The 23,041-nt window shown below is 51.4% G+C and overlaps 3 protein-coding genes and 2 non-coding genes across 5 annotated transcripts; 1 reads left to right on the top strand and 4 right to left on the bottom strand.

The window, feature by feature from the left end:
* The first annotated feature begins 82 nt into the window (after positions 1 to 82).
* On the top strand, positions 83 to 7,170 carry PHKG1 (phosphorylase kinase catalytic subunit gamma 1). The gene is made up of 10 exons (XM_041482573.1): positions 83 to 324; positions 2,052 to 2,185; positions 2,468 to 2,643; positions 2,935 to 2,989; positions 3,615 to 3,680; positions 3,850 to 4,013; positions 4,532 to 4,622; positions 5,402 to 5,555; positions 5,641 to 5,766; positions 6,859 to 7,170. The coding sequence occupies exons 2-10, from the start codon at positions 2,103 to 2,105 to the stop codon at positions 7,108 to 7,110; spliced, it is 1,167 nt and encodes a 388-aa protein (XP_041338507.1). The 5' UTR covers positions 83 to 324; positions 2,052 to 2,102; the 3' UTR covers positions 7,111 to 7,170.
* A 20-nt stretch (positions 7,171 to 7,190) lies between these two features.
* On the bottom strand, positions 7,191 to 12,523 carry SUMF2 (sulfatase modifying factor 2). Its single transcript, XM_041482574.1, has 9 exons — positions 12,423 to 12,523; positions 12,025 to 12,181; positions 11,207 to 11,321; positions 10,365 to 10,409; positions 9,806 to 9,956; positions 9,487 to 9,542; positions 9,027 to 9,111; positions 8,458 to 8,617; positions 7,191 to 8,108 (listed from the first exon to the last, which is right to left on the bottom strand). Exons 1-9 carry the CDS (start codon positions 12,478 to 12,480, stop codon positions 8,003 to 8,005), a joined length of 933 nt encoding a protein of 310 aa, XP_041338508.1. The 5' UTR covers positions 12,481 to 12,523; the 3' UTR covers positions 7,191 to 8,002.
* A 619-nt stretch (positions 12,524 to 13,142) lies between these two features.
* Positions 13,143 to 19,013, bottom strand: LOC121361782 (T-complex protein 1 subunit zeta). Its single transcript, XM_041482786.1, has 14 exons — positions 18,828 to 19,013; positions 18,488 to 18,551; positions 18,004 to 18,138; positions 17,260 to 17,433; positions 17,009 to 17,112; positions 16,284 to 16,394; positions 15,662 to 15,821; positions 15,390 to 15,472; positions 14,960 to 15,056; positions 14,558 to 14,705; positions 14,189 to 14,322; positions 13,969 to 14,071; positions 13,623 to 13,695; positions 13,143 to 13,466 (listed from the first exon to the last, which is right to left on the bottom strand). Exons 1-14 carry the CDS (start codon positions 18,959 to 18,961, stop codon positions 13,394 to 13,396), a joined length of 1,593 nt encoding a protein of 530 aa, XP_041338720.1. The 5' UTR covers positions 18,962 to 19,013; the 3' UTR covers positions 13,143 to 13,393.
* On the bottom strand, positions 16,518 to 16,652 carry LOC121361869. The gene has a single exon (XR_005956413.1). It is a non-coding gene; the product is annotated as a small nucleolar RNA SNORA15 (small nucleolar RNA).
* On the bottom strand, positions 17,557 to 17,688 carry LOC121361862. The gene has a single exon (XR_005956406.1). It is a non-coding gene; the product is annotated as a small nucleolar RNA SNORA22 (small nucleolar RNA).
* Positions 19,014 to 23,041: the final 4,028 nt, after the last annotated feature.

The following is a 23,041-nucleotide window of genomic DNA, read 5'->3' on the forward strand; positions in this document are numbered from 1 at the left end:
GCGGCTCCGCGCTCCCCGCCCGTCCCGGCCGAGCCTCCCCGTGCCCGGGGCAGCCCCCGCTCCCGGCGGCCCCACAGCAACGCCCCCGGGGAGGAGGAGCCGGGGCCGCTCCGTGCTCGGCGGCGGAAGGGTTAAACCGGGGAAGTGCCGCAGCTCCGGGGCGGCCCCCGGCCCCCCCTTGCCCGTAGCCCGGCCATGCCCGCCCGGCTCCCGCCGCTGCCAACTCGCGCTGCGCTTTCTCCGGGGCCGGGCGGCGGCGGCCGGCCCTGAGCGCTCGGCTCCCGGCGGCAGGCCCGGGCCCAGCCCGGCGCTGCCCTCAGCGAGGTGAGGAGCCGGCGGCGCTGAGGGAGGGTTGTGAGGGGGGGTCCTGCCCCGGGAAGCTCCCGTGCTCAGCGTTCTTTGGCTCCGGGTCAGCGGCGGAGGGTCGGGGCTGGAGCGCCCCTGGGCTGAGGGAGAGGGGCCGCGTTCCCCTGCCGGCCTGAAAGCTTGCTTTTTCTTGAGCTTTGCGGGTTTATCCCGGTGGATATTTGAATATCTTTGTTCTCCTCAGAGATCCCCCCGTTTGGCAGCTGCGGGCGGGGGGCGAAGCCCAGCGCCTCACCCTCAGTGTTCCTCCCGGCAGAAAATCCCCTCACGACCCCCCTGCACTCTGCTAATGAACGCAGAGTGTCCCGATAGAGCCCTGCACCTGCTGCTTTTATAACTCCAGGGTGTTTTAAACAAACTCCCGGTTCTTTTCGCCCAGGAGAAGGCAGCACGCAGATTCCAGGCTTCTCCCGGCAGTGCTCCGTGGATGCTCCCCAGCCTCCAGCCCTTCCCCACAACACCAACCCCCAGGACCTGGATTTTCAAAAATAATCAGTTTTGCTTACCCTCCCCCCCCGCCCCAGAGATATTTTATTTTCCCTACTTCCTGGCCCTGCCTCCCCTTTGTGATTTCAGCATGGTTTGGAATTACTTGTAGTATTTCCAACAACTAAAATTTTGTAAGGTCACGGTTGTTTAGAAATGCTCCAGCCCGTGTTAGACATCCCTGGCAGCAGCAGCCAGACACCCAAAACACACTTTGGTCCTTAAAACCAGGTCAGGACAGATAACACGTTGCTAATGAGATTTAAATGTACTTAGAGCTGCCAATGCCCTGGCAGAGTTATTGAAAGGAGGGCAAAGGGAAGCTCACAGAACTGGGGATCTCCTGCCCACCTCTGTCCCCTCCCCAGCAGCAAACTGTCATTCCCAAAGGGACAGTTTTGCTGCCCAGGCTTGTAAAAACTGCTTTCCATCCTAACTGCCTGGACTCCGTGTATGGGCACAGAAACAAGCTGCATAAAAATCCCTCCAAGCCTGAAATAGGAAAAAGAAATGGGACAAGAGCCTTTCAGGAGTTGTTGAGGCTGCTGGCAGCTGCACAGGAGTGGCTGAGGGAGTTCTTTGAGCTGCTGTCCTCATGCTGGCTCAGCTCCCACTGTCCCCAGTCCCTCTGTCCCCACCTGCACCCTGACCCACCCGGCCCCTCTTGCTACTTCACTGGCCCTCACTACCTCTTTTTCCTCCTGAGTCCATTTCTATTCCCTTTGAACACTATTTTCCCTCCTTATTCTCAGCTAAAGACAACTTTGTAATCTTAAAAATAACAAGGAAATGAAAGAGAAAATCAGTAGGGGCAGATTGCAGCTTCCAGATTCCCCTTGGGGTGGTGTTGGTGTGGGGTGGTGTTTCTGGAGGCTGCTGCTGTGAGCTGGGCACAGGGAAGGGATGAGGTTTTGGGGTGCCACAGCATTTCCCAAAGCCTTGGCCCCAGCCAGGCTGGTTCTGCCCCTGGGGACAGCCAGGCTGTGAGGGAATCCAGTGGGGTTTCTCCTGTTCCCAGTGGGATCTCTGCAGCATCCCAAGGGCAAAGCTTGGCTTTTCCAAGCAGCAGAACACCTCCTTTGGTTGGTCCAGGATCTTTCTTCTCTTCCTTCCTCCTCAATGTTTTTTCTTCCATAAGGGATTGATGATCCCAGCTCTGGGGGCAGAGAGTGCCCATCTTCGCTCTTTTTTCCTTGCAGCTCCTTTCTGCCCATAGACAAGCCCAGAGTGCTGCCTGACAGGAGTCAGAGATGACCAAGGAAGAAGATCTACCAGACTGGAACTCATCCAAGGAGTTTTATGAAAAATATGAGCCGAAGGAGGTTTTGGGCAGGTAAAGCTTTATTTTTGGCAAGCAGCTTGTTTTGGTTTCACGTCCTCCAGTGCCAGATCGGTACAGTGTTCCCTGGGAATCTGATACAAACAGGGCCCACAGCAGCATGGGGCTAAAAATAGCATGGAACAGCACTTTCCATCAGCTCAAAACCTTCTGTCCCACCGAGACAGGGTGACAGAACGAGACCCGCTGGTGCATGAAAATCCCAGCCAGCCCAGGTGCCGGTGGCTGGGCAGGCAGGGATGGAACCCCCCCTTTTGTCCCTGTTGTCCCTGGCAGGGGGGTGAGCAGCGTGGTCCGGCGGTGCATCCACAAAACCACGAGGCAGGAATACGCCGTGAAGATCATCGACATCACGGCGGGGAACATCTCCCCCAAGGAGGTGCAGGAGCTGCGGGAAGCCACCACCAAGGAGATCGACATCCTCCGCAAGGTCTCGGGCCACCCCAACGTCAGTAAGTCAGGCCTTGAGCGCCCACTCAAGGGCAATTTCTGCCCTCTGTGTTCCTCAGGGTGTCCCCAGGAAGGGTTTTTGGGGTGAAATCCCTGGATGATGCCAGGCACCTGCTCAGAGCATTGTTTGCTCTCCCTCCACACACCCATCCCAGCAGTGGCCCCCTTGTTGTCTCCCAAGCACAACACTTGTGAAGATCAGCTCCTCGTTAACTCGTTTAGCAGTTTAATGAGATTTTTAGTCCATTGATGGACAGGAACACTGTGCTCACAGCCCCTGTGCTTTATTACAGTCCAGCTGAAGGACAGCTATGAATCCAGCACTTTCTTCTTCTTGGTGTTTGACCTGTAAGTACGAGCTGGCTCAGCACCCTGGGCCCACTCCCTCTCTGCAGATTGGTCCCAGCTTTTTATGGCCCAAAAATGGCAAAGTGGAGGGACAAGCAGCCCTTAAGGCAGAATCAAGTCCCAATTACTGCAAGCTCATTGAAGCTCTGCTGCCAGCACTGTTTTCCCTCTGTCAGCGGCTCAGCACTGCTCGGGTTTCCCTGTAACCTTTGGTGGGAGCTGTCATGCATCCCTGAGGGTTATTTATATGCTCACTGGGACCAGGGTGTCTGCAAAGCCACAATTCCCAATGCCAGGACAGTGCAGTGGATGTCAGAGGAGTGGGATGGCACTGGGAGAGCCCATCCCTGCCCCATCTTTGATGGTTGGACTTGGTGATCTTATAGACCTTTTCAACCTTAACAATTGTGTTTCTACCCAAAACCTGCCCTCTCCAGGCACAGCTTCTTCTCCTTCTGCCTGATATTTTACTGAAATATATAGAGGCACTTTTACCCCTTTTTATAAAAGTTATTTTGGGCTGTTAAGGGGCACAGACCCCTGACTGATCCTCCCCAGAGACTCAGGGCTGGTTTGATGTTGCAGCTCAGCCTCTGCCTGACTCTGTGTCCCCTCCCTCATGCAGGATGAGGAGAGGGGAGCTCTTTGACTACCTCACTGAGAAAGTCACCTTGAGCGAGAAAGAAACCAGGTAAGGCCAGGTGCAGAGGGGTGAAAATCACCTTGCAAGAGCAGAGTGTGGTTTGAGGGGAGAGCACAGCACCCTGGGCTGTGTCCCTGTGCACTGTCCCTGTCCCCTTCCCTGGGATCATGGTGCCAGTGGGTATTTGGGACAGGGAATGAGCTGTCCCCATCCCCAGGAAGATCATGAGAGCGCTGCTGGAAGTGATCCAATACCTGCACTCCATCAACATCGTCCACCGGGACCTGAAGCCAGAGAACATCCTGCTGGATGATGACATGAACATCAAGCTGACAGATTTTGGCTTCTCCTGCCAGCTGAATGAGAATGAGAAGCTCAAAGGTAGGGGGCTGGTGAGCTGGGGGGGATGCTGGACTGGTGAGTTTTTCCAGCCCCTCTCTCTCCTTGTCACCAGTCTCACCTGGGGGTGCAAATTGGTGCTGTTTGGCTGCTTTTGCTGTCCTCACACACAAGTTCTGCCTGCACACAGCCTCCACACCTCTCTCCTTGCCATGAAGAAGTTGCTGCTCTTTAGGAAAACCATCCTAATCCATTCCACTTCTTTTTTCCTCCAGCTGATCCCCATTACTGATCATCCACTTACTGCCCCATTGTTTCCCCCAACTCCTACATGCAAAGAGCCACATACCCAACAACAGGCTCCCACAAGCATCCATATAATTTTCTTTGCTCACTTTTTAGCCACAATAATTCACAAAAAAAGTCACCAGTGAGATACACACAGGTTGCAATTCCTCCCTGTGAGCACCATCCCTGCAAAGATCCCACCATGGGCTGCCTGGAGGTGGGTGGGAATGGCACCTGGGTTGATGCTCTGCCCTGTGTCCCTGTCCCCACAGAGATCTGTGGCACTCCTGGCTACCTGGCCCCCGAGATCCTGCAGTGCTCCATGGATGATGAGCACCAAGGCTACGGGAAGGAGGTGGATATGTGAGTGAGAAGCTGTTCCCTAAACACACACGTGGTTTGAGGCATGGCCAGAATTGTGTCCTTGGGGACCTGTTTGAGTGTTTGGAGAGAATGAAATGATGCACCAAAAGCCAATATTGGTGGCTGTGAGGGGCTGTCTGGGTCACCAGGGGGTTCTGGCACAGAGCAGGGGGTGAAGCAGCCTGGGGACAAGCCCACCTCCTCACTTTGCCTCATTGTGGGAGGGAAAGCAACACTTTCTGTTCATGGAGTCAACTTAGACTGAGCTCCAAGACACAGGGGTTTTAAACACACCTTGTGCACCCCCTGAGAGAGCAGCCAGCTCAGGGCAGCCCACCAGAGCTCTGCAGGGACTTTGCCACCACCTCTGGTGGCTTCAGGCTGCAGTGGTCAGAGTTGTGACACACACCCAGGGCATTTCATCCCCTTTCCAGTCTGAGCCAGGACACCTGGCACTGCACAGCCTGAGCTGTGCCTGAGGGCATCCAGCCTGGCTGGCATCACCAAGCCCCACTCCCTTCCCTAAAAAACTCTGCAAGGGCCAAACACTCCATCTCAAGGTATCCTCCTGCAGCATCCAGGAAACAACTCCCCATCAGCCCAGCTCAAACCACGCTCCAGCACAGCTCAGCCCCCCTTCCCAGGCACACGCAGGGCAGTTCCCTGCCGGTTTTCCAGGTGTCCAGTTTCCCTGCTGGTTTTCCCCTGGGGTGCAGAGCCAGCTGGGTGCCCCGGGGGTGGCACAGGGGTGCTGGAGGCTCCGTGTGGGCTGCCCACAGGTGGAGCACCGGGGTGATCATGTACACCCTGCTGGCCGGCTCGCCGCCCTTCTGGCACCGCAAGCAGATGCTGATGCTGCGCATGATCATGAACGGCGATTACCACTTCGGCTCCCCGGAGTGGGACGACCGCTCCGACACCGTCAAGGACCTGGTAGGTGCTTGGGCTGGGAAAACCCGGAGTGGAGGGGGTGTTGCAGAGCCCTGGGATAGCCCAGACTGAGCGGGTGCCCCTGCAGATCTCGCGGTTCCTGGTGGTGGACCCGCGGCAGCGGTACACGGCGGGCGAGGCGCTGGCACACCCCTTCTTCCAGCAGTACGATGTGGAGGAGGTCCGGCACTTCAGCCCCTTCCGCAAATTCAAGGTGGGGATGAAGCTGGGAGCTGCAGGAGCCAGCAGTGGGATGGGTTTGGGAGAAGCTGGGGGTTGGGTAAGGCTGATGGGGCTGGGTTTTGGGAGGATGCTGCAGCCTGGGTGCAGACCAAGTACTCCTTCACAGGAGGGAGTTAAGGGAGAAGCTGCCTCTCACATCCAAAGGAAACCATTGAAAGAGCTGGAGAGTTCAGCCTGCAGAAGAGAAGGTTCCAGGGAGACCTTAGAGCCCCTTCCATTGCCTAAAGAGGCTCTAAGAGAGCTGGAGAGGGACTTTGGACAAGGGATGGAGTGACAGGGCAAGGGGGAATTGCTTCCCACTGCCAGAGGGCAGGGTCAGATGGGATTGTGGGAAGAAACTTTTGGCTGTGAGGGTGCCGGGGCCCTGGCAGAGGTTTCCCAGAGAACCTGACTGCCCCATCCCTGGAAGTGTCCAAGGCCAGGTCAGACAGGGCTTGGAGCAACCTGGGATAGGGGAAAACATCCCTGCCCATGGCAGGGAGTAAAATGGGCTTTAAGTTCCCTTTTAACTCAAACCATGCTGTGATTCTGTGATTCCCTGGCATGAACCCCTTCCCTGTGCCAGCCCTGCAGAAACTAAACTGTGCCAGGCACTGAGCTCCTTCCTGACTCCCACATGAGGTGATCCACTGGGACCACCCCATTGAGGGAATTCCTCTAAATGCCAGGCTATTGTGGGAGAATTCCTCTGAGTCCCAGGCTGTTGTGGGAGAATCCCTCTAAATGCCAGGCTGTTGTGGGAGAATTCCTCTGAGTCCCAGGCTGTTGTGGGAATTCTTGGCTGCTGTGGGAATTCCCCTGAATGCCAGGCTGTTGTGGATTTCCCTGAATCCCAGGCTGTTGTGGGAATTCCTGGCTGTTGTGGGAATTCCCCTGCATGCCAGGCTGTTGTGGGAGAATCCCTCTAAACGCCAGGCTGTTGTGGGAGGATTTCCCTGAATCCCAGGCTGTTGCTCTGAATCCCAGGCTGTTGTGGGAATTCCCAGCTGTTGTGGGGATTCCCCTGAATCCCAGGCTGTTGTGGGAGGATTCCCCTGACTGTCAGGCTGCTCCCTTTCCGCAGGTGATCTGCCTGACCGTGCTGGCCTCGGTGAGGATTTACTACCAGTACCGGCAGGTGAAGTCGGTGACCCGGGAGCTGGTGATCAGGGACCCCTACGCGCTCAAGCCCGTCCGCAAGCTCATCGACGCCTGCGCCTTCCGCACCTACCGCCACTGGGTGAAGAAGGGGGAGGCCCAGAACAGAGCTGCCCTCTTTGAGAACACCTGCAAGGCCATCCTGCTCACCCTGGCAACTGAGGAGGGGCTGTTCTGATCGCTGCCCCAGCCCCTGGTTTGGCTCACAGTAAGGCGAGTAAAATATTGGAAAACAAAACGGTGATTTCTGGGATTTTTAAATTTTATTTCACTTGGACTGGTGCAAATACAAACCCAGGAAACAATTTGCTCCTGGGGTGTATCTCACTGGAGGAATGGGCTTGGAGAAGCCACATTTAGCAGAGCCAGAACCAGCTGCAGCTCCCCATGGGGAAGGCTCAGCCCTCAGGCAGCTGCAGTGCCTGTTTTGGGACAGTTAGAGGTGGATGAGGGATCCCTGAGCAGGGTTCTTGCCCATCCTTGTGGTCAAGGCTCCTGGTCAAGTTTGGTGCAGAGCTCATGCACAGAGAGTTTGTGCTGGTTATAACTCCTGGGAGAGGTGGGGCACTGGTTTGTCACACACATCTGTCACACTCATCATTTTGTCACTGCTCAAATGCCAGTGAAGGTGCCTTGTTTTGCTTCTGGGAAGGCTCAGCACTGCTCCAAAGCTGGGACTTCCCAAGGGAATGGGGACTGATTATGACTCCCCCTTCCATGGATGTGCCCCCATCACTTCTCCCCTGGCAGCCCCACACTGATGATCACAGGGGGCTGTGGGTGTCCCCTCACTGGAGGTCACAGCAGCTCTGGCCCAGTCCCACACATGCACCCCTCTGCTTTACATGGACAACAACAGGAGAGCTGGAGTGTCTCCCACACCAAAAGGACACTAACGACAAACCCCCCTTCCTGCCTTCCCAATCACTGCTGCCACCCAGACATCCCAGCACTGAAAAGGCTGAAATTATTTTTAATTTTAGAAACCACTGGGGTTTAATGGAAGTTACAGCTGGGGGTTACTGTTCATCTCCACAGGAGAAAATGCCTCAGGTGTTCCCAGTGAGCCCTCAGAGCTCAGGCTTGCTCTGGCTTTTCCAGGCTGGCACGGGCGGGATGTCGGCAGCGCAGCGGAAGCTGAGGTTGTCAGAAGCAGAGTCTGGTGTGTTCCCCATCCTCACAGGGAAAGAGAGACCCAAAATTAGGGATCCTTCCTTGTTACACATATCCCTAACATGTTACAACACTCACAACCCTAGTGTGACCTGCTGGAACAGCCTAGAAACATCTTCCAATTCCCCTGAATAACTCAGAGAAAAGCATTTAATTATTAATACTTGCTGGAAAACACATGATTTGAGAAGCATTTAGGAATGGATTTGTAGCAGGGGTGGTTTTAGCCATATTTGTAGTGTGCTCTGCCAACCGCTTCTCAAAAAAATTGTGTAGGAACAAACATCTTTTAAAATAAAACCAACCAGAGGAAATCCTTGTGCAGCAGCACCTGGGCTTTGGCCAGACCTACCTGGTGGTGACACGAGCTCTGTGGTTTGCAGAGCCATCTGCAGTGTCAATCCATGAGGCCCCTCTCAGCACCTGCATCTTCTGGGCCCTGGATGCCCTTCCTGGAGCCAGGAATTCTGATGCTGTCCATTCCCAGGTGTTTCCCAGCAGGTCATAGAGCCCTGAGATGGTTTCGTGTCAGAATTAGGAGAGCAGGTGTGCAAGAAATGTAAATTCGGTGTATGGGAGGGGGAACAACAGTCAAAGGATCATTCAAGAGCGTGGTTTAATGGTGAGGCTGAAGAAATTCCTCAATATATTTCAAACAGTGCAAGAGGACATGGCAGCCAGACACTGTCCTTGGAATTTTTGTTACACCCCACTGAGTTGCAAAACAACCCAGTTTTAATTAGAAGGAGGTGGTTTGGTGCCTGAAGTGCAGCAGGTGCACCTCAGCCAACTCCAGCACCAAAATCGGTGCTTTTCCTGGGCTCACTTACTCTACTCCAGATCCCACATATCTGATATGATAATTAACATTAATTTAGGGGGCAGATGCCATCCCCAAAGCAGGGTGAGGGTGCTCTGTACCGTAGCTGTTCTGGGCAGGGAAGGCTGTCACCGGAGAGACGCCGTGGTAGCCGTCCTCAGCCGTGTCCCCCTGAGGGAAGGCACCCTGGGGAACAGAGATCACTCCCAGCAAAGAACCACCCCAGAAACAACCCCAAATCCTGCTTCTCACAGGGCTCTGCCACACTCCAAGTGGGCAAATAACTCTGGTGTCAGTTTATGTTGGTCAAGAGAGATCAACTTGGAGTTGTCCCAAGTTCCCTCTTCAAATAAATTTATGTGTGGATTTTTAGAAGCAGTAAAATCCTGGTTTCCCAGGGAAGATGGGCTGAGCCTGCTCCCTCTGAGGGTATTTTTACAACCCCCCAGAAGCTGAGTTTCAGTACCCCCAGTGTTTCCCAGGACTCCCTGACTCAGTGGTTGAGTGAAACCCTACCCTGAGGACAGCCCAGCATGGATGGGATGATTTTTAGCATCTCACCTGCCACAGGTTTGTACGGTTTGGCTGGAACTTGTTTCCCCAGGGATACATCCTTTCTGCCAGGGAGGAAAAGACACTTGTTAGCCCTGGGTCACTCCAGCCAGGCTTTTAGGATTGTCCTTTTCTGCTCAGCTTAGGACACTGAAATTGTATTAATTTATTAATTACTAATATTGTCACCCTCTCAGGCCAAAAGAGGTGGTTCAAACCCCCTCCCAGATCAACATCTGAAAACATCCCTGGAGGGAGGTTTGCATCTGGTGGAACTAACACCCCTCCATGCCTGCTTTGGGAAAAGCTCAGAGCTTGTGCTACGTACGCTCCAGTCCTCCCCTGGCAGCAAATTCCCACTCCTCCTCCGACGGGAGCCGCTTCCCTCTCCAGGCACAGAAGGCCTGAGCATCGTTCCAGCTCACGTGCAGCACTGGGTAATCCAGCCTGTCCTTAATGCTGGAGCCAGGGCCTGAGGGCTGGGAGGGATTGAAGCAGATTTGAATTAATTTTACACAGTTTTCATTACAAAGGGAGTAAGGGGTGGAAGAGATGAAAAGATGGAAAGTGTTTTTTCACCTATTTTTGGTCAATAAGGTTCAGCACACACAACACACGAGCTCCCAGCATGGAGAGGAGTCACCACACCAGGATTCTATCACACCAAGATTTTACCATACCAGGATTTTACCATACCAGGGTTTTACCATACTGGGATTTTACCATACCAGGATTTTGGCACACCAGAGTTTTACTCACACCCGGATTTTATCACACCAGGTTTTTATCATACTGGGATTTTTCACACCAGGATTTTTCCACACCAAAATTTTTCCACACCAAAATTTTACCACACCAGGATTTTTCCACACCGGGATTTTACTCACCTGTCTCCAAAAAGCCTTCTCGATGGGCAGCCACCACGGGGCTGACTGGGGAAAGAAATGACACTAAGATTAAAAGAGAACTGGTGACACCTGGGCTGGTGACACTGTCCCACAGCAGGGTGTGTTAGTCTGGGAAATGCTGCAGTTTGAGCTGGGTTATCACAGACATTTGGATGCTGCTTTCCACACAGCAAAGTCATCTGCTTTTCAAAGTGAAAATAGATCAAGAGGCTCATGCTGTTCATTTTTCTATATTAACGTTAGATTACTGAAGTACTTTGAAACACATTTTACTTCCTCCCAGCTCCCTGGAGTCCAGACTGACAGCTCACAGAGCATGGAAACAGAGGAGCACAGGAATCAACCTCAGCTCAATCCTGCTGAGGTTCAAAAGCAAAACAACCCCAGACTAAAGAAAAACCTCTGAGAACAGCAGGCTCTGCAGAGCTGCTCCTCAGTGGAAAAGCAACACCAAACTCATCACAGGATTCAGATTTACCTCCAGTTTTTGGGTGACTTTTTTTTTCCACAGAGCAGAGGCATCTGCTTTTCAAAGTGAAAATAGATCAAGAGGCTCATGCTGTTAATTTTTCTATATTAAAGTTAGATTACTGAAGTACTTTGAAACACATTTTACTTCCTCCCAGCTCCCTGGAGTCCAGACTGACAGCTCACAGAGCATGGAAACAGAGGAGCACAGGAATCAACCTCAGCTCAATCCTGCTGAGGTTCAAAAGCAAAACAACCCCAGACTAAAGAAAAACCTCTGAGAACAGCAGGCTCTGCAGAGCTGCTCCTCAGTGGAAAAGCAACACCAAACTCATCACAGGATTCAGATTTACCTCCAGTTTTTGGGTGACTTTTTTTTTCAGCTCTTCAGATACGAAATCCTCAAAGACAAAGCTCCAGCCAAATGCTTCTGCTTCTGTTTTGTATTTCTTTTCTCTAACAAACTCCCTGGCATAAATACAACATGCTCTGGGTAAGAGTTCTTCAAGCTCTGCCTCACAAATCTGCTTGTGCAGAGTTCAGAGCAAGGCAAAAGGTACAAAACTTACAGACCCCCCAGCTCCAGATGGTTTAATTTAGATTTAACAGATAAAACAGTCTAGTGTGCATCTTTGCACAGATTTGATACTTTTAATGTTACCTGTGCAGGTAAACTCAGCCTGCACTCAGGTTTCCATAACTGCACAGAGAAAAAAATCCCTTAAAAGCCAATAAAACCTGTGGCTGCTGTTAGTGGAAGAGAAGAAGAAGAGAGGAAGGGAAGAGAAGGAAGAGAGAAAAAGAGAGAAGAGCGGAGAGAGAAGAAGAGAGGGAAAGAATAGGGAGAGGAGAGGGAAAGGCGGAGAGGAAGGAAAAGAGAGGAAGAAGAGAGGAGGAGAAGGAGATGAGGAGAAAAGAGGAAGAGGACAAGATGAAAAAAAGAACAAATAAGAGGAAAGAAGGGGGAAATGACAAAAAAGGAAATAAAAGTATGTTTGCAAGCCACACTGCCACGATGGTTCAGCTTGCTCCTGTGACAGTGATTTCCTATTGACAGACACATGTTTTTTTTCCAATGAGCACCCAAGCAGTGGCTTTCAGACCCCAGAGCAGCTGGCACCACACCTGGCCCTGTCCCTCCCCGCGGCCACCCGAGGCACGGCGGGCTCACCTGAAGTCCCTGTTTGTCACCGGGTGTCTGTCGAGAGCAAAGGGCTTCACCGTCACCTCCCTGGCGGGCGCCTCCTCGCCCCTCCTCTGCAGGGAGCCGGATCCCATCTGGAAGGTGCCTCCGGGCAGCTGCACCATGCTGCCATCCTCTCCGAGCGCTGAAAAGGGACAAATTTCATTTACAAGTTTCATTTTTAAACACTGGCGAGGCGCAGCTAGTGGCGGGATGTGCCAGCCTGTGCTGGACGGGGTGACAGCGGTTGGTGTCCGCACAGCTCAAAGCATTTCAAATCCCGTTTTCGGGAAGGGGGCGATCCCCGGCTGGGGATCAGCAGGAAGCTCCGGGAGGGGATGCTGGGGTGGATTTTGGGGATGCCGGGGGGATTTCGGGGCTCTCACCGCGCTGAGCCCCCAGCACCGCCCAGCACAGCAGCACCAGCCCCGCCGCCGCTCCCATCCCGAGGAACCGCGGGCCCGACCCGGAGGTGCCGCGGGCTCGGGAAGCGCTTCCGGGGCAGCGGTTCTGCAGGAAAGGGGATTTCTGTCACTGCCCCGCTGCACTCGGGGTTAAAACTGCGGGGCACCGGGGCCACCGCCACCCTTCCACACAAGAGAGGCTTTTTTTGGTGTTTGAAGGGTTTTTTAAAGGTTTCGTGTGTGACGGAGATTCCTCCTAACACAAAGGAGCGCTGGTTTTAGGGAAAATCATTCCGGAGGGCAGGAGGCTGTTCCCCTGCCACAAACCCAGACAGCTCTGCCCAGACCTGCTCTGGCACTCATTATCCATAAATACTTTAATGTAGAAGCACCACTATTAAAAATCCAACCCTTAAAGCAGGTCCTTCACCCCCCAAAAGCCACTCTGCAGTCAGTGAACTCAGTTTTATTCATAAGCAAGTACAAAACTATTAAGTGACTGCCTTAATCCAGCTTTTTTTTTAGGATTTACTAAACAAATTCCAGGCTTGATCCGACCCTGTTCCCAGAGAAGTAGTAGCAATAATTTCACAGAAGTCTTGAGTAGTAATTTCACAAAATGGCCAAGAGTAGGACTCAGGAATGCAGCCCCACTGCAGAATGCTCCAGAGAGGGTGGAGGTTAAAGAACAGACACCCAAAGCACAGAACAGAACAGTTTATTGGGTAAAAATGGAAAGCAACTGCAGCCACACAGTTCAGTGAAATCAAAAATAAATAACTCCTTTTTAGAGCCAAATCTTTGATGGAGTTGCTGAGATTTTGAGTGGCCTGGTTACCAAAGGGGCTGCCCCTCATGGCAGAGTGACTTCTGGTGCTGGGACATCCACCACAGCCAAGGACAGGGCCCTGGGGTGGATTCCTTGGAGAAATTCCACAGGGAGCAGCTCCAGCTCAGCCCTTCAGGGAGGACATCCCAGCTCTCATGATTTCATCCACCAGGAGAATGTTGCTGGCAATCACCGTGCTGGAAATAGGGAAACAGCAAAGAAATATTGTTACAATTGCCAAACTCAGCTTCATTTTTGTGTTTCAAGACATCTTCCTGTACATGGAATCCCCAGTTTCACATCCCCTGAACACACACAGAGTAATGTTACAAGTGAAATCCTGCCAGCCTTACCATGAATGAAGCAGCTGCTTTTTGACATTGTAATTATCCCAGATTCCAGCTGCTGCAGCCACCATTGGCTCCCCTGCAACAGAAGTGAAGAGCTTGTAAAAAAATCAGTTCACACAGAGACTTTCTGCTGGCTGACATCTGATATCACTCACTGTATCCAACAGTGTGCCTTATCCTCTAAAAACCTCAAATCAGCACACACTGAACTACAGCAGCCTGACTGCCAAGGCTTCTGTGCAGCTTTTTATCAATAAAGATAAAACTTTCTGCACTCAGAGCACTTTGTGCTTCAGAGCTGAGCCAGGTTCTTACTGGAGCATCAGCCTGTGGCTGAGGGAGTCCTTACCAGTGTTGAGATCAACCCCAGTGAGCTGCCCCGACTCCATGTGCTCTGCCTGCACCTTCACCAGCGTCTCCTGGGGATCATATCCTGAGTTCTGAGCAAGCACCTGGCACAGAAAAAAAGGGATTGGTTTCATGTTTGTGATTACAGAGCCCTCCAGCAGAAAAAGCACTGAGGCTGTGCGTGCTTTAAAGCCACTTTATCACCCAGGAACTCATTTTACCTTAGGGATGATGAGCAGAGCATCAGCAAAAGCCTGAACTCCGAGCTGGGCTCTTCCTTTCACGCTGGGCTTGTGTTTCACAAGAGCATTGGCTACTGCCACCTCCAGTGCCCCTGCTCCTGGCACCACACATCCTGCAAGGGAAAAGCACCTCTTTCAGTTGAAACAGCTCATTTCTAGTGCAGTTTGAGCTCTTCCCTCCATATCCTGCACCTGAACAGGTGAGCAATCAACACAGAACTATAAAATCACCTCTCCCTGAGCTCAGGCTTGGACTGAAGCAGGAACCAAGGGAGCTGATACATAATTCCCTAATTTTAGGATGAGTTTCTATAGATCCTTATGATGATGAACAGGGAGGGCACTCACCATCCTCAATGGCATTTTTCACAGCCCGCAGCCCATCCCTCACTGCATCCTTGATCTGGGTCAGCGTGTGCTTGTTGGGGCCCCTGATGAGCAGGGTCACCGAGCGGGGGTTCTCACACTTCTCAATGAAGGTGTACTTCTCCTCCCCCTGTGGAAAACAGTCAGGTTTGCCTGTCAGCCACTTGCCTCAGCAACGTGGACACAAATTAACAAACTGGGTGCTTTCAGGCTGGATTCTGTACTGACAGCACTTCAAGAAGTGATGAGAAGCAGCAGAACTCTATTTCTGTTTTCTCAGTCTATGACAGGAGCAAACATCCAGGCAGATGTCCACATCCAAGTGGATTTAATGTATTTTATTTCAGTACTCCAGCTTTACCTTTCAAACACTTGGTCACTCACCAGGGTGTACTCGTAGACAAGCCCTGCGTGTCCCAGGCAGTCAGGAGTGAGATCCTCCACAGAATTCATGGCAGTGCCACCACAGGCCAAGGTCAGTCTGACAGAGAACAGGCAGAACTCAGCTTTATGTTCAATAAAACCCAAAATCACTGCAGTATTTCAGCCTGCAGACCCTAGGCTTGCAACAGTTTGGTTTTGCTCATGGAAGAGCTCTTTAAAAAACTAACTTGTAGAATTAAGGCTCCTCTGCAGGTGTCTGCATTTAAAGCATCCTGAGAGCTCAAACTGCCCTGAGTTACACCAGAAGAGCTGCACAGATTGACGTGGAATTTTTAGTCAAGCCTTTAAAGATGGATTTAAGCCAGACTTGACTGACTGTCTCAGTTTGGAGGAGCAGATTATTGTATCCTCTCCTCTCCTCAAAACTGACCTTTCCATGTTCCTCCTTTTAGCTCTCCTCAAAGCAACTATTCCTTCTTTGGCAAGGGCATCCAAGGAAAAGGGGTCAATTCCCTGCAAACAGAAAGTGACCATCAGCATAAGGACAAAGCTAAAAACACCTCCTCTCACTCTGACACTTACAAGATCTTCCTTAAGCTCAAAGATCTCATGTAGGAACTGTACATTATATTCAAAAGTATCAGCCTAAATTTAGCTAATTCTGGCATTTCAAATAATTTTTAGTTATTCTCTTCATCTCACCTTCTGGTTGATCACAACAAATCCTTTGTCTGAGTCGCCACAGACTTTTCTTTTCAACTCTATGATTTTGTTGACTCTGTCTTCAATGAACTTTCTTTCTGCTTTCACCAACTTCTCCCTCTCCTCAGCACTTTTGTAGAAGAATCCAGAGCTCACCTCTCTGAAGGGGAAAAAAATTCCCACAAAAAAGCAGTGAGAAAACTTCCTCTCTGCTGTAGAAATAAACTTGAGCATAAGGAATGAGCCTTTCAGTAACACTCTAAAGAAATCAACTCAGAACAAACCAGCCCCTCCAACCCACACTGCTGCTCCTGCTCTCTGGTTCAGAGCTTCTCCACTTCAAAAATTAAGGCAGACACTTGAAACTGAGAGAACTCTGAAGTGTATTGATGTGTTTGCCCTAGAATATCAAATTGTGGCCAAGAAAGGAAAGACTTCCAACCTTTCTGTGATCACACAACAAAACAAAAACCACTGTGAAGCTCTGCCTCTCACAGTGATTTATTCACCTCTCCCCAAAGAGCTGCAGAAGGGGCATCACTTTTCCCCTTCAGTCTTGGTTGGTATTTAAGCACACTTTAAATAAAAGTTCTCAGGACATGAGCACTTGCTATGTACTCACGTTTTCTCATACTCCAGAGACACATTGCAGGTAAGAATAAAAGCATCTTCCACTCGTTTCTTCATGTCAGGGTGGCGAGCTCCATGATCCAGCACCAGCCCCCTGATGAGCCTGCAAGATTAAAAACCATTCTGGGTGTCCATGGACACAAATTCAGGATTTCATGGAGTGCAGAGAGAGGAACTGCTCAAAGCCAAACTGCCTGGGCACTTGTGCTGGCAGTGAGCAAAGGTGATGTGTTCCCATTCCAGGGGCATGCTCATTCCCACAAAAAAGCACACCAGGCATGGTGGAAAAAAAGGAATTTGCTCTGGCATGGTGTCTGACTGCACCAGCTACTGAGGAAAGCTGTGCAGAATTCATCCATGCACTGAGGGAAATGGAAATCCTGTGGAATATCCAATCCACAACCCAGTTTCCATTTATCAAATGCTGCTTTGTATTTAACCGAAGCAAACCTAAAGCATCATCAAGCCACAGACACTAAGAAAAAAGAGTATTTATACAATATTGTTAAGCCAGTGTTGCTCTTTGCTATTTGATAATTTAATCAAGGAATCAATTCAGTGAGTGAGAAACTTCTGCCAAGATATTTATGGGTTAAATCTGTATTTTAACTCTGCCAGTGGTAGCTTTAGGACACCCTAAAGAGAAACCAAAACCCCCCAGGCTCCTCAAAGCTCATGGCCCCATGACACTGAAGCCCAAGGATCCTCCTGACTTACGCTGTGTCTGTCTCTGATTTGTGCTTCATCTCCATGATCTCCACCATGTACAGGTCAATGGGCTCCCCTGGTTTCCTGACTGTCAGGACAGAATCTACCACAGCCTGCAACACAGGGGAGGGAAACACCCCAAAATGACCATCAGCCTCCCAAAGTGCAAGCTCACATCTTTCACACTTCCAGTTATAGTCCCAGCGCTTTCAGAGCTGGATCTCTCCACACACAGAGGCAGAGGTGGCAGGGACACTCACCTCTGTCAGGATGTCAGCAAGCTCAGCGTGGACTTTAGTCCTGAGGGATGTCCTGGCAACATCGATGAGGGTCTCCCTGTCCATCTCCTTGGACACTTTGACCTGCTCCAAAACCTCAAGTGCTTTTTCCTTGGCAATCTCAAATCCTTCTGCTACTATTCTAGGGTGCAAACCCTGAGGCAAGGGAAGAGAGATCATTGGACAATGGAAGGCAAGACGGTTCTTCTTCCACCAACAGAACCTGTGGTTTCAGCATTCCAAGGAATTGCAAAACACAGGGAATATGCTACCCAGGCCATGTGTTCTGTCCTTCTGAATACATATAAAAGGAATGCAAATCCTTCCAATGCAGAGGAAAAGTACAGATTAATTTAGCACAGAACTCAAACCAAGGGAACTACAAAGCACACTTGGGTGTTCGCTGTGCAATAGCCACATTTACCTGCCCTCAGGGAGGAGCTCCTTTCCAACACTCCAGAAGTGTTTTGACTCACACAAAACAAAGTAACAGCAGGTATCACACAAAACCTTAAAAGCTACAGTATCCATAATAAGTGGGTTTGATTTTGAACAGGGTTTAAGTCCTCTCCTCTAGCTTTCACCCCCTTTTTACAACCTCTCATTTTAAGCAGAACAATGTGTTTATGATCCACTCCTGTTAAACATTTAACAAAAAAACCCCACTGAGGGGTCCCACTGAAGGTTTTAACTTGCTCACCTACAAATGAAACACTGCATACACACCTCAGAAATGTAAAGATCTGCCTGCTTCAGCAGCTCTCCAATGATCAGGACATTCGAGGTGGTGCCATCTCCAGTGATGTCATCTTGTGCTGTTGCTACTTTTGCTATCAAGGAGGCCGTGGGGTGTTGGATTTGCTAGACAAAAATAAGAAGCTGAGCAGTTAAGTTTCACCTGGGTGGTACAGCAAACAAAAATCCGAGATCAGCTAAGAAAGAACTGAAGGTGATGTTCTAATGGTTTACCCTAACTGGTTTGCTACTCCTTTGGCTGATGATTTTACTCATTCTCATGGTGCCGTTTATACTTTTAACATTATTTGCTTTACAGTATTGCCTTAACCTACACCTATTTCTTTACCCTCCTCCCAAGGCCCATTTTGCTTCAATGGATAAGGGCGGTTGGGGCAGGGGGGACGCGATTCCCCCTCACCCAAAGGCGCTCGTCCCTCCCTAAAGCCCGCTGCGAGGTCCAGCCCCAGCTCACCATTTCCTGCAGCAGCACGTTGCCATCTTTGGTCAGCTTGATGTCTCCGGAGCCCGACACGAGCCTGCGGGCGGCACGGGGCGGGTGAGCAGCGCCCCGGGCCCAACACACGTGTGAGGCCGCGCCGCTCCTTCCCCATCCATCCATCCATCCATCCGGCCCCAAAACACGTGCGGGGCCGCACCGCTCCCTCCCCATCCCTCCATCCCTCAGCCTCTCACCCCTCCCGCCTTTGTTCCCCTCCGCGCATCCCGGCCCCCGCCGCTTCCCCTCACGCCTCCCCTCAGGCCTTGCTCCCCCCCAACCCCACCCGCGGCGAGAGGCGCGGGGGCTCCCTCACATCTTCATGGTGCCCTTGGGCCCCAGGTTGGTCCTCAGCACGTCCTGCAGCCCGCGGGCCGCGCTGATGTTGACGGCCAGCGCGGCCTGGGCACGGGCCACCTCGGCCTTGGGGTTGAGCGCCTTCACCGCCATGACTGCGCTCCGCTCTGGGCCGCGCCGGGCGGGGCGCGGCACCTCGGCCCCGCCTCCCGCCCGCCCCTTCTAGAACACTCCGGGCTCGCCCATTGGCCCGGCGGAGCGCTGCCGCATTTTTATTGGTTAATATGCCTGTCGCTCATCTCGGGAGCTCCCGCCGCCGAGGCGTCCCGCTTCTCATTGGTGTGCTGGCGCGCTAGCCGCGCTTCCATTGGTTGAAGCGCCTGTCGATCCGCCTAGTCCCGCCCCCTCCCCGCCGTTGAGGCGCGGGCGCTGCGCTGCCCTCAGAGCGGGCTGTGAGGGTGCGCGGGGCGGGTGAGGGTGGTGTGTGAGTGGGTGGGGATGGTCAGTGCTTAATCCGCCCTGTCGTGTCACAGACAGCCCCAGCAACTCCGCAGAACCGCCAGAATAAATAATTAAACCCGGTGATTTCACATTAGACCCATCGTTAAGTAGACTGGATTAATAATCAGTGGTTCTTGGTTAAATTCGGAATTGAGGTTAATGAAAACTCGTTTTATAACACACAAGCTGATGTGTGGGGCGCCGGGGCCTCACAGCCCCCAGTGCCCACCCTCTGCCCGGGGCTTTCCTGGACTGACTCCCTCCTGGGGGTTCTAAGGACGGGGATGGTCCATGCAGAGGTTTCTGTGTAGAATAAAACCAGAAATATTGCCAAGACAACCTCGGTGGGTGCCGAAACGTTTTCCCTAAGCGGCCTGTCAGGGCTCACTCCTGGAGACACAAATATTTTTGTCTTTGGACTCTGAAAGGAAGGGACGAGTGAGTTTCCCTGGGGAGGAGCTGGAGGAGAAGCTCCTGCCGTGGTCCCTCACCGATCGCGCCAGGTTTGAATCCCAAATTGCTCCATCTTGTACCGTCCAACACCCGCTGGAGCACACGGCAACACCGGGTGTGACACAAGCTCTTCTCATCCCAAGTGCAGCGTGAGGCCCTGCCGGCCCCCGATAATCCCCAGGCAGCTCCCAGTGCTCTGCAGCCCCGCTGCTCCAGAGGGTGCTGAGCACAGGGCCCCGAGGCCAGGATTTTGTCCGTATTTGGTGCAGGAAAGGCAGAGACCCTTCCCCAGCACTCTCCCACCAGGCGTGAAGATGACCAGAGAAGCTGGAAGTGTCCAAGGCCAGCTTGGACAGGGCTTGGAGCAGCCTGGGACAGTGGAAAGCATTCCTGCCCATGGCAGAGAGCTGAAACAAGATGCTCTTTAAGCTGCCTTCCAGCTGTGATAAATAGGTGTGATTCGTGCTGATAAAATTGAAACAGTAATCAATATTTGGATAATTGGGCAAACATAACACAACCAAACCTATGGATTCTATAAAATCCCTCCCTCTCCACCCCACTTTTTGCAGCAGGGAGCTCTGGATGCAGCCCTGGGTTGCTTCAGCCGTGCAGTGAGCTGGATGTATTTCCACACCACCTCCAGGAGTAAAGTCTGAGCCTGCTGTTGGGTCCAGTTTTGCTGCTCAGGAGTTTTGGGGGAGCTTGATGGGAAAAGTCAGTGTCAAGTGTCAGGGCAGCCTGGCTGGGTTTGGCTGCAGGCTGTGGCACCTGCTTTGGGTGAGGATCTCAGGTTTCTGGGCAAAATGCCACGCTGTGCACAAGAGGAGGACTCCCATGTGTGGCCTGTCTGTCTCCCTGGAAGGGACAGCTGCTGAACTCCTCGGGATTCTGTTTTTTTAACGTTTTAGGTAGCGTTTGGACATCCTACAGGTTTGGAGCCCTTTTGTGAGCAGTGCCTTGTGAAATATTTTGATGTTGAGTCCAGGGGAGTGGCTGGGCTTTCTCCTCTGTGATTGCAATCATTAGAAATAAACATTAAACATTGCAAAATGCAGGGAATCACACTTGCAATTTCAATATTGGCTCTGGAACTCTGTTAAAATGCTGCCTGCACTTCATTGGGATGCTGAAACCATAACAAAACAAACCACCAAACCTCACCCAAGAGGCTGCTGTGCAAAAATCTGAGATGCGGTGTCCAGTTAAAACACCCGGAATTCTGGAACTCCCAGATCAAATATTTTGTTGCCTTTGCTTCTCTGATTTGTATTTTTTTTTTTTTTTTTTTTTTTTTTTTTTGCCTGTTCCTCTCAGGGCTGTTCTCAGCAGAGGGCAGCCTTGTCAAACCCATCCCAGCAGGCTTGTTCTATTTTATGTTTTCCTTGCTGATGCCTATGGAAAGGCAGGAATTGCCCATCCTAAAACACCTGTGGGGCTGGCAGTGATGTGGGCCAGGTTCAGGTTTGTGAGAGGAATTATTTCTGCTGGAAAGTAAAGGGAAAATTTAATTTTGAGATTTTTTTTTTTTTTTTTAGGAGAAGAGGGGAGAAAAAGGGAAAAGCTGTTTTCAAAGACATCCTAATCCCCCATGCAGGTGATTTCTGCTGTTTTTGTACAAATTGAGAGGTTCTGTAGTACAGGAGTTGGGTGCTGTGTTTGGATCAAGTTTGTATTTTCATTCCTGAGCATCCTCCTGCAGCTCCCAGGCAGAGCTCTCTGTGTTTCTTTGCTGGTTCACATTCCTCAGGATAGTTATTTTGTCTTATAGTAACATTTCTCATGAGCATCTTCACATTAAAATCCCATTTTGCAGCATTTTTCAGCCATCAAGACAAGCTTTTTTTCCTTTTTTTTTCAGTCTTAGCTGTAGAATTGTTCTATTTGTTTTTTATGTGTAATAAAAATAAAGGGCAAATGCTTACCAGACTTAAATTGCCCTATGAATTCGATGGATTACACCAGGTTAGAATCAAAATATTTAACTAAATTAAAGCTAACATGTCCATTAAACTAAGCCAAATAAAGGCAATATCCTTCATGAAATATTCAGCAGCAATTCTCTTAGTCAAGCCAGACACTGCTTATCTTGGCAAAAACCCCTCTGAGATTCTCAGTAAAAGCCATTTTCTTTCATCTTTATCAAGATGGGTTTTCCTTTAACCTTATTCACAGAAATGATTTCTAAATCTGCTTTAAACAACATCCTGTCCTGCCACGATAAAGCTGACAAACAACACGGGGCTGCTGATCCCTGGCACCAGTTTGGCAGCTCAGGAGCTTGCTCCCATCTTTTCCTGACTCCAGAAGTTCCTGAGAGGTGATCCTGTCATGTACTGAGAAATTCTGAAAAAACATAAAGGGAGGAGGAGGGGCACGAAAGGTGCTGGGATTTAATTAATAAATGGAATTTTGAGGGGTGACAGTGCCAGGATGGCAGAAGAGGTCATGCACAGAGTGTGACTGGAGCATCCAGCGGTGCAGAACACACGGGCAGCGGTCACAGGACTCCTGGCACAAGTGGGCAAAAGCAGCTAAATCAGCTAAATCAGCTTTTCTTGACCTTGAACCAAACAACTCCTGGGCTGGCACTGTCCCATTTTCCAACCCACGGCAGTGAGCGAGGGAAGCTCTTCCCTGGGATGCCAAAGCACAAGCATGGGCAGTTTTGGCAATTTTTCCACAGCTTTTGGGGAAACAACACAGAGCCTTTTCTCACACCTTTTCCCTTTGCTGCCGAGCTTTTGCCAGCTTTGGATGGGATTTGTGTGTGTGGCTTCGCTCAGGGATGCACTGACAGCTTAAGAGGAGATACTGCAATCTTAAATTCCTGAAAGGTGGCTGTGCTCAGCTGGGGCTGGGCTCTTTTTCCAGGCAGCACCGACAGAACCAGAGGACACAGTCTTAAGCTGTGCCAAGGAAAATCTGGGTTGGATGTCAGGAAAAAGTTTTTTACAGAAAGAGTGATAAAGTTCTGGAATGGCCTGCCCAGGGAGGTGGTGGAGCCCCCATCCCTGGTGTGTTTAACAAAGCCTGGATGTGGCACTGGGTGCCAGGGTTGAGTTGAGGCGTTGGGGCTGGGTTGGACTCGACGACCTTAAAGGTCTCTTCCAACCCGGTGATTCTGTGATCTCAGCTCACAAATCCTCCCTTCTCTCCCTAAAACAACCTCCCTGCCTCGCTGTCTCAGCCAGGACAAACTCCCGATCGCAGCAGACCGGAGCTGCCCGTCTCCCCGCGGTGCCCGGCAGGGCCGAGCGAGCCCCGCGCCCGCCGCTC

Source organism: Pyrgilauda ruficollis, unplaced genomic scaffold, assembly GCF_017590135.1.
Source record: "Pyrgilauda ruficollis isolate IOZ18807 unplaced genomic scaffold, ASM1759013v1 scaffold59, whole genome shotgun sequence".
NCBI classification, from domain to species: Eukaryota; Metazoa; Chordata; class Aves; order Passeriformes; family Passeridae; genus Pyrgilauda; species Pyrgilauda ruficollis.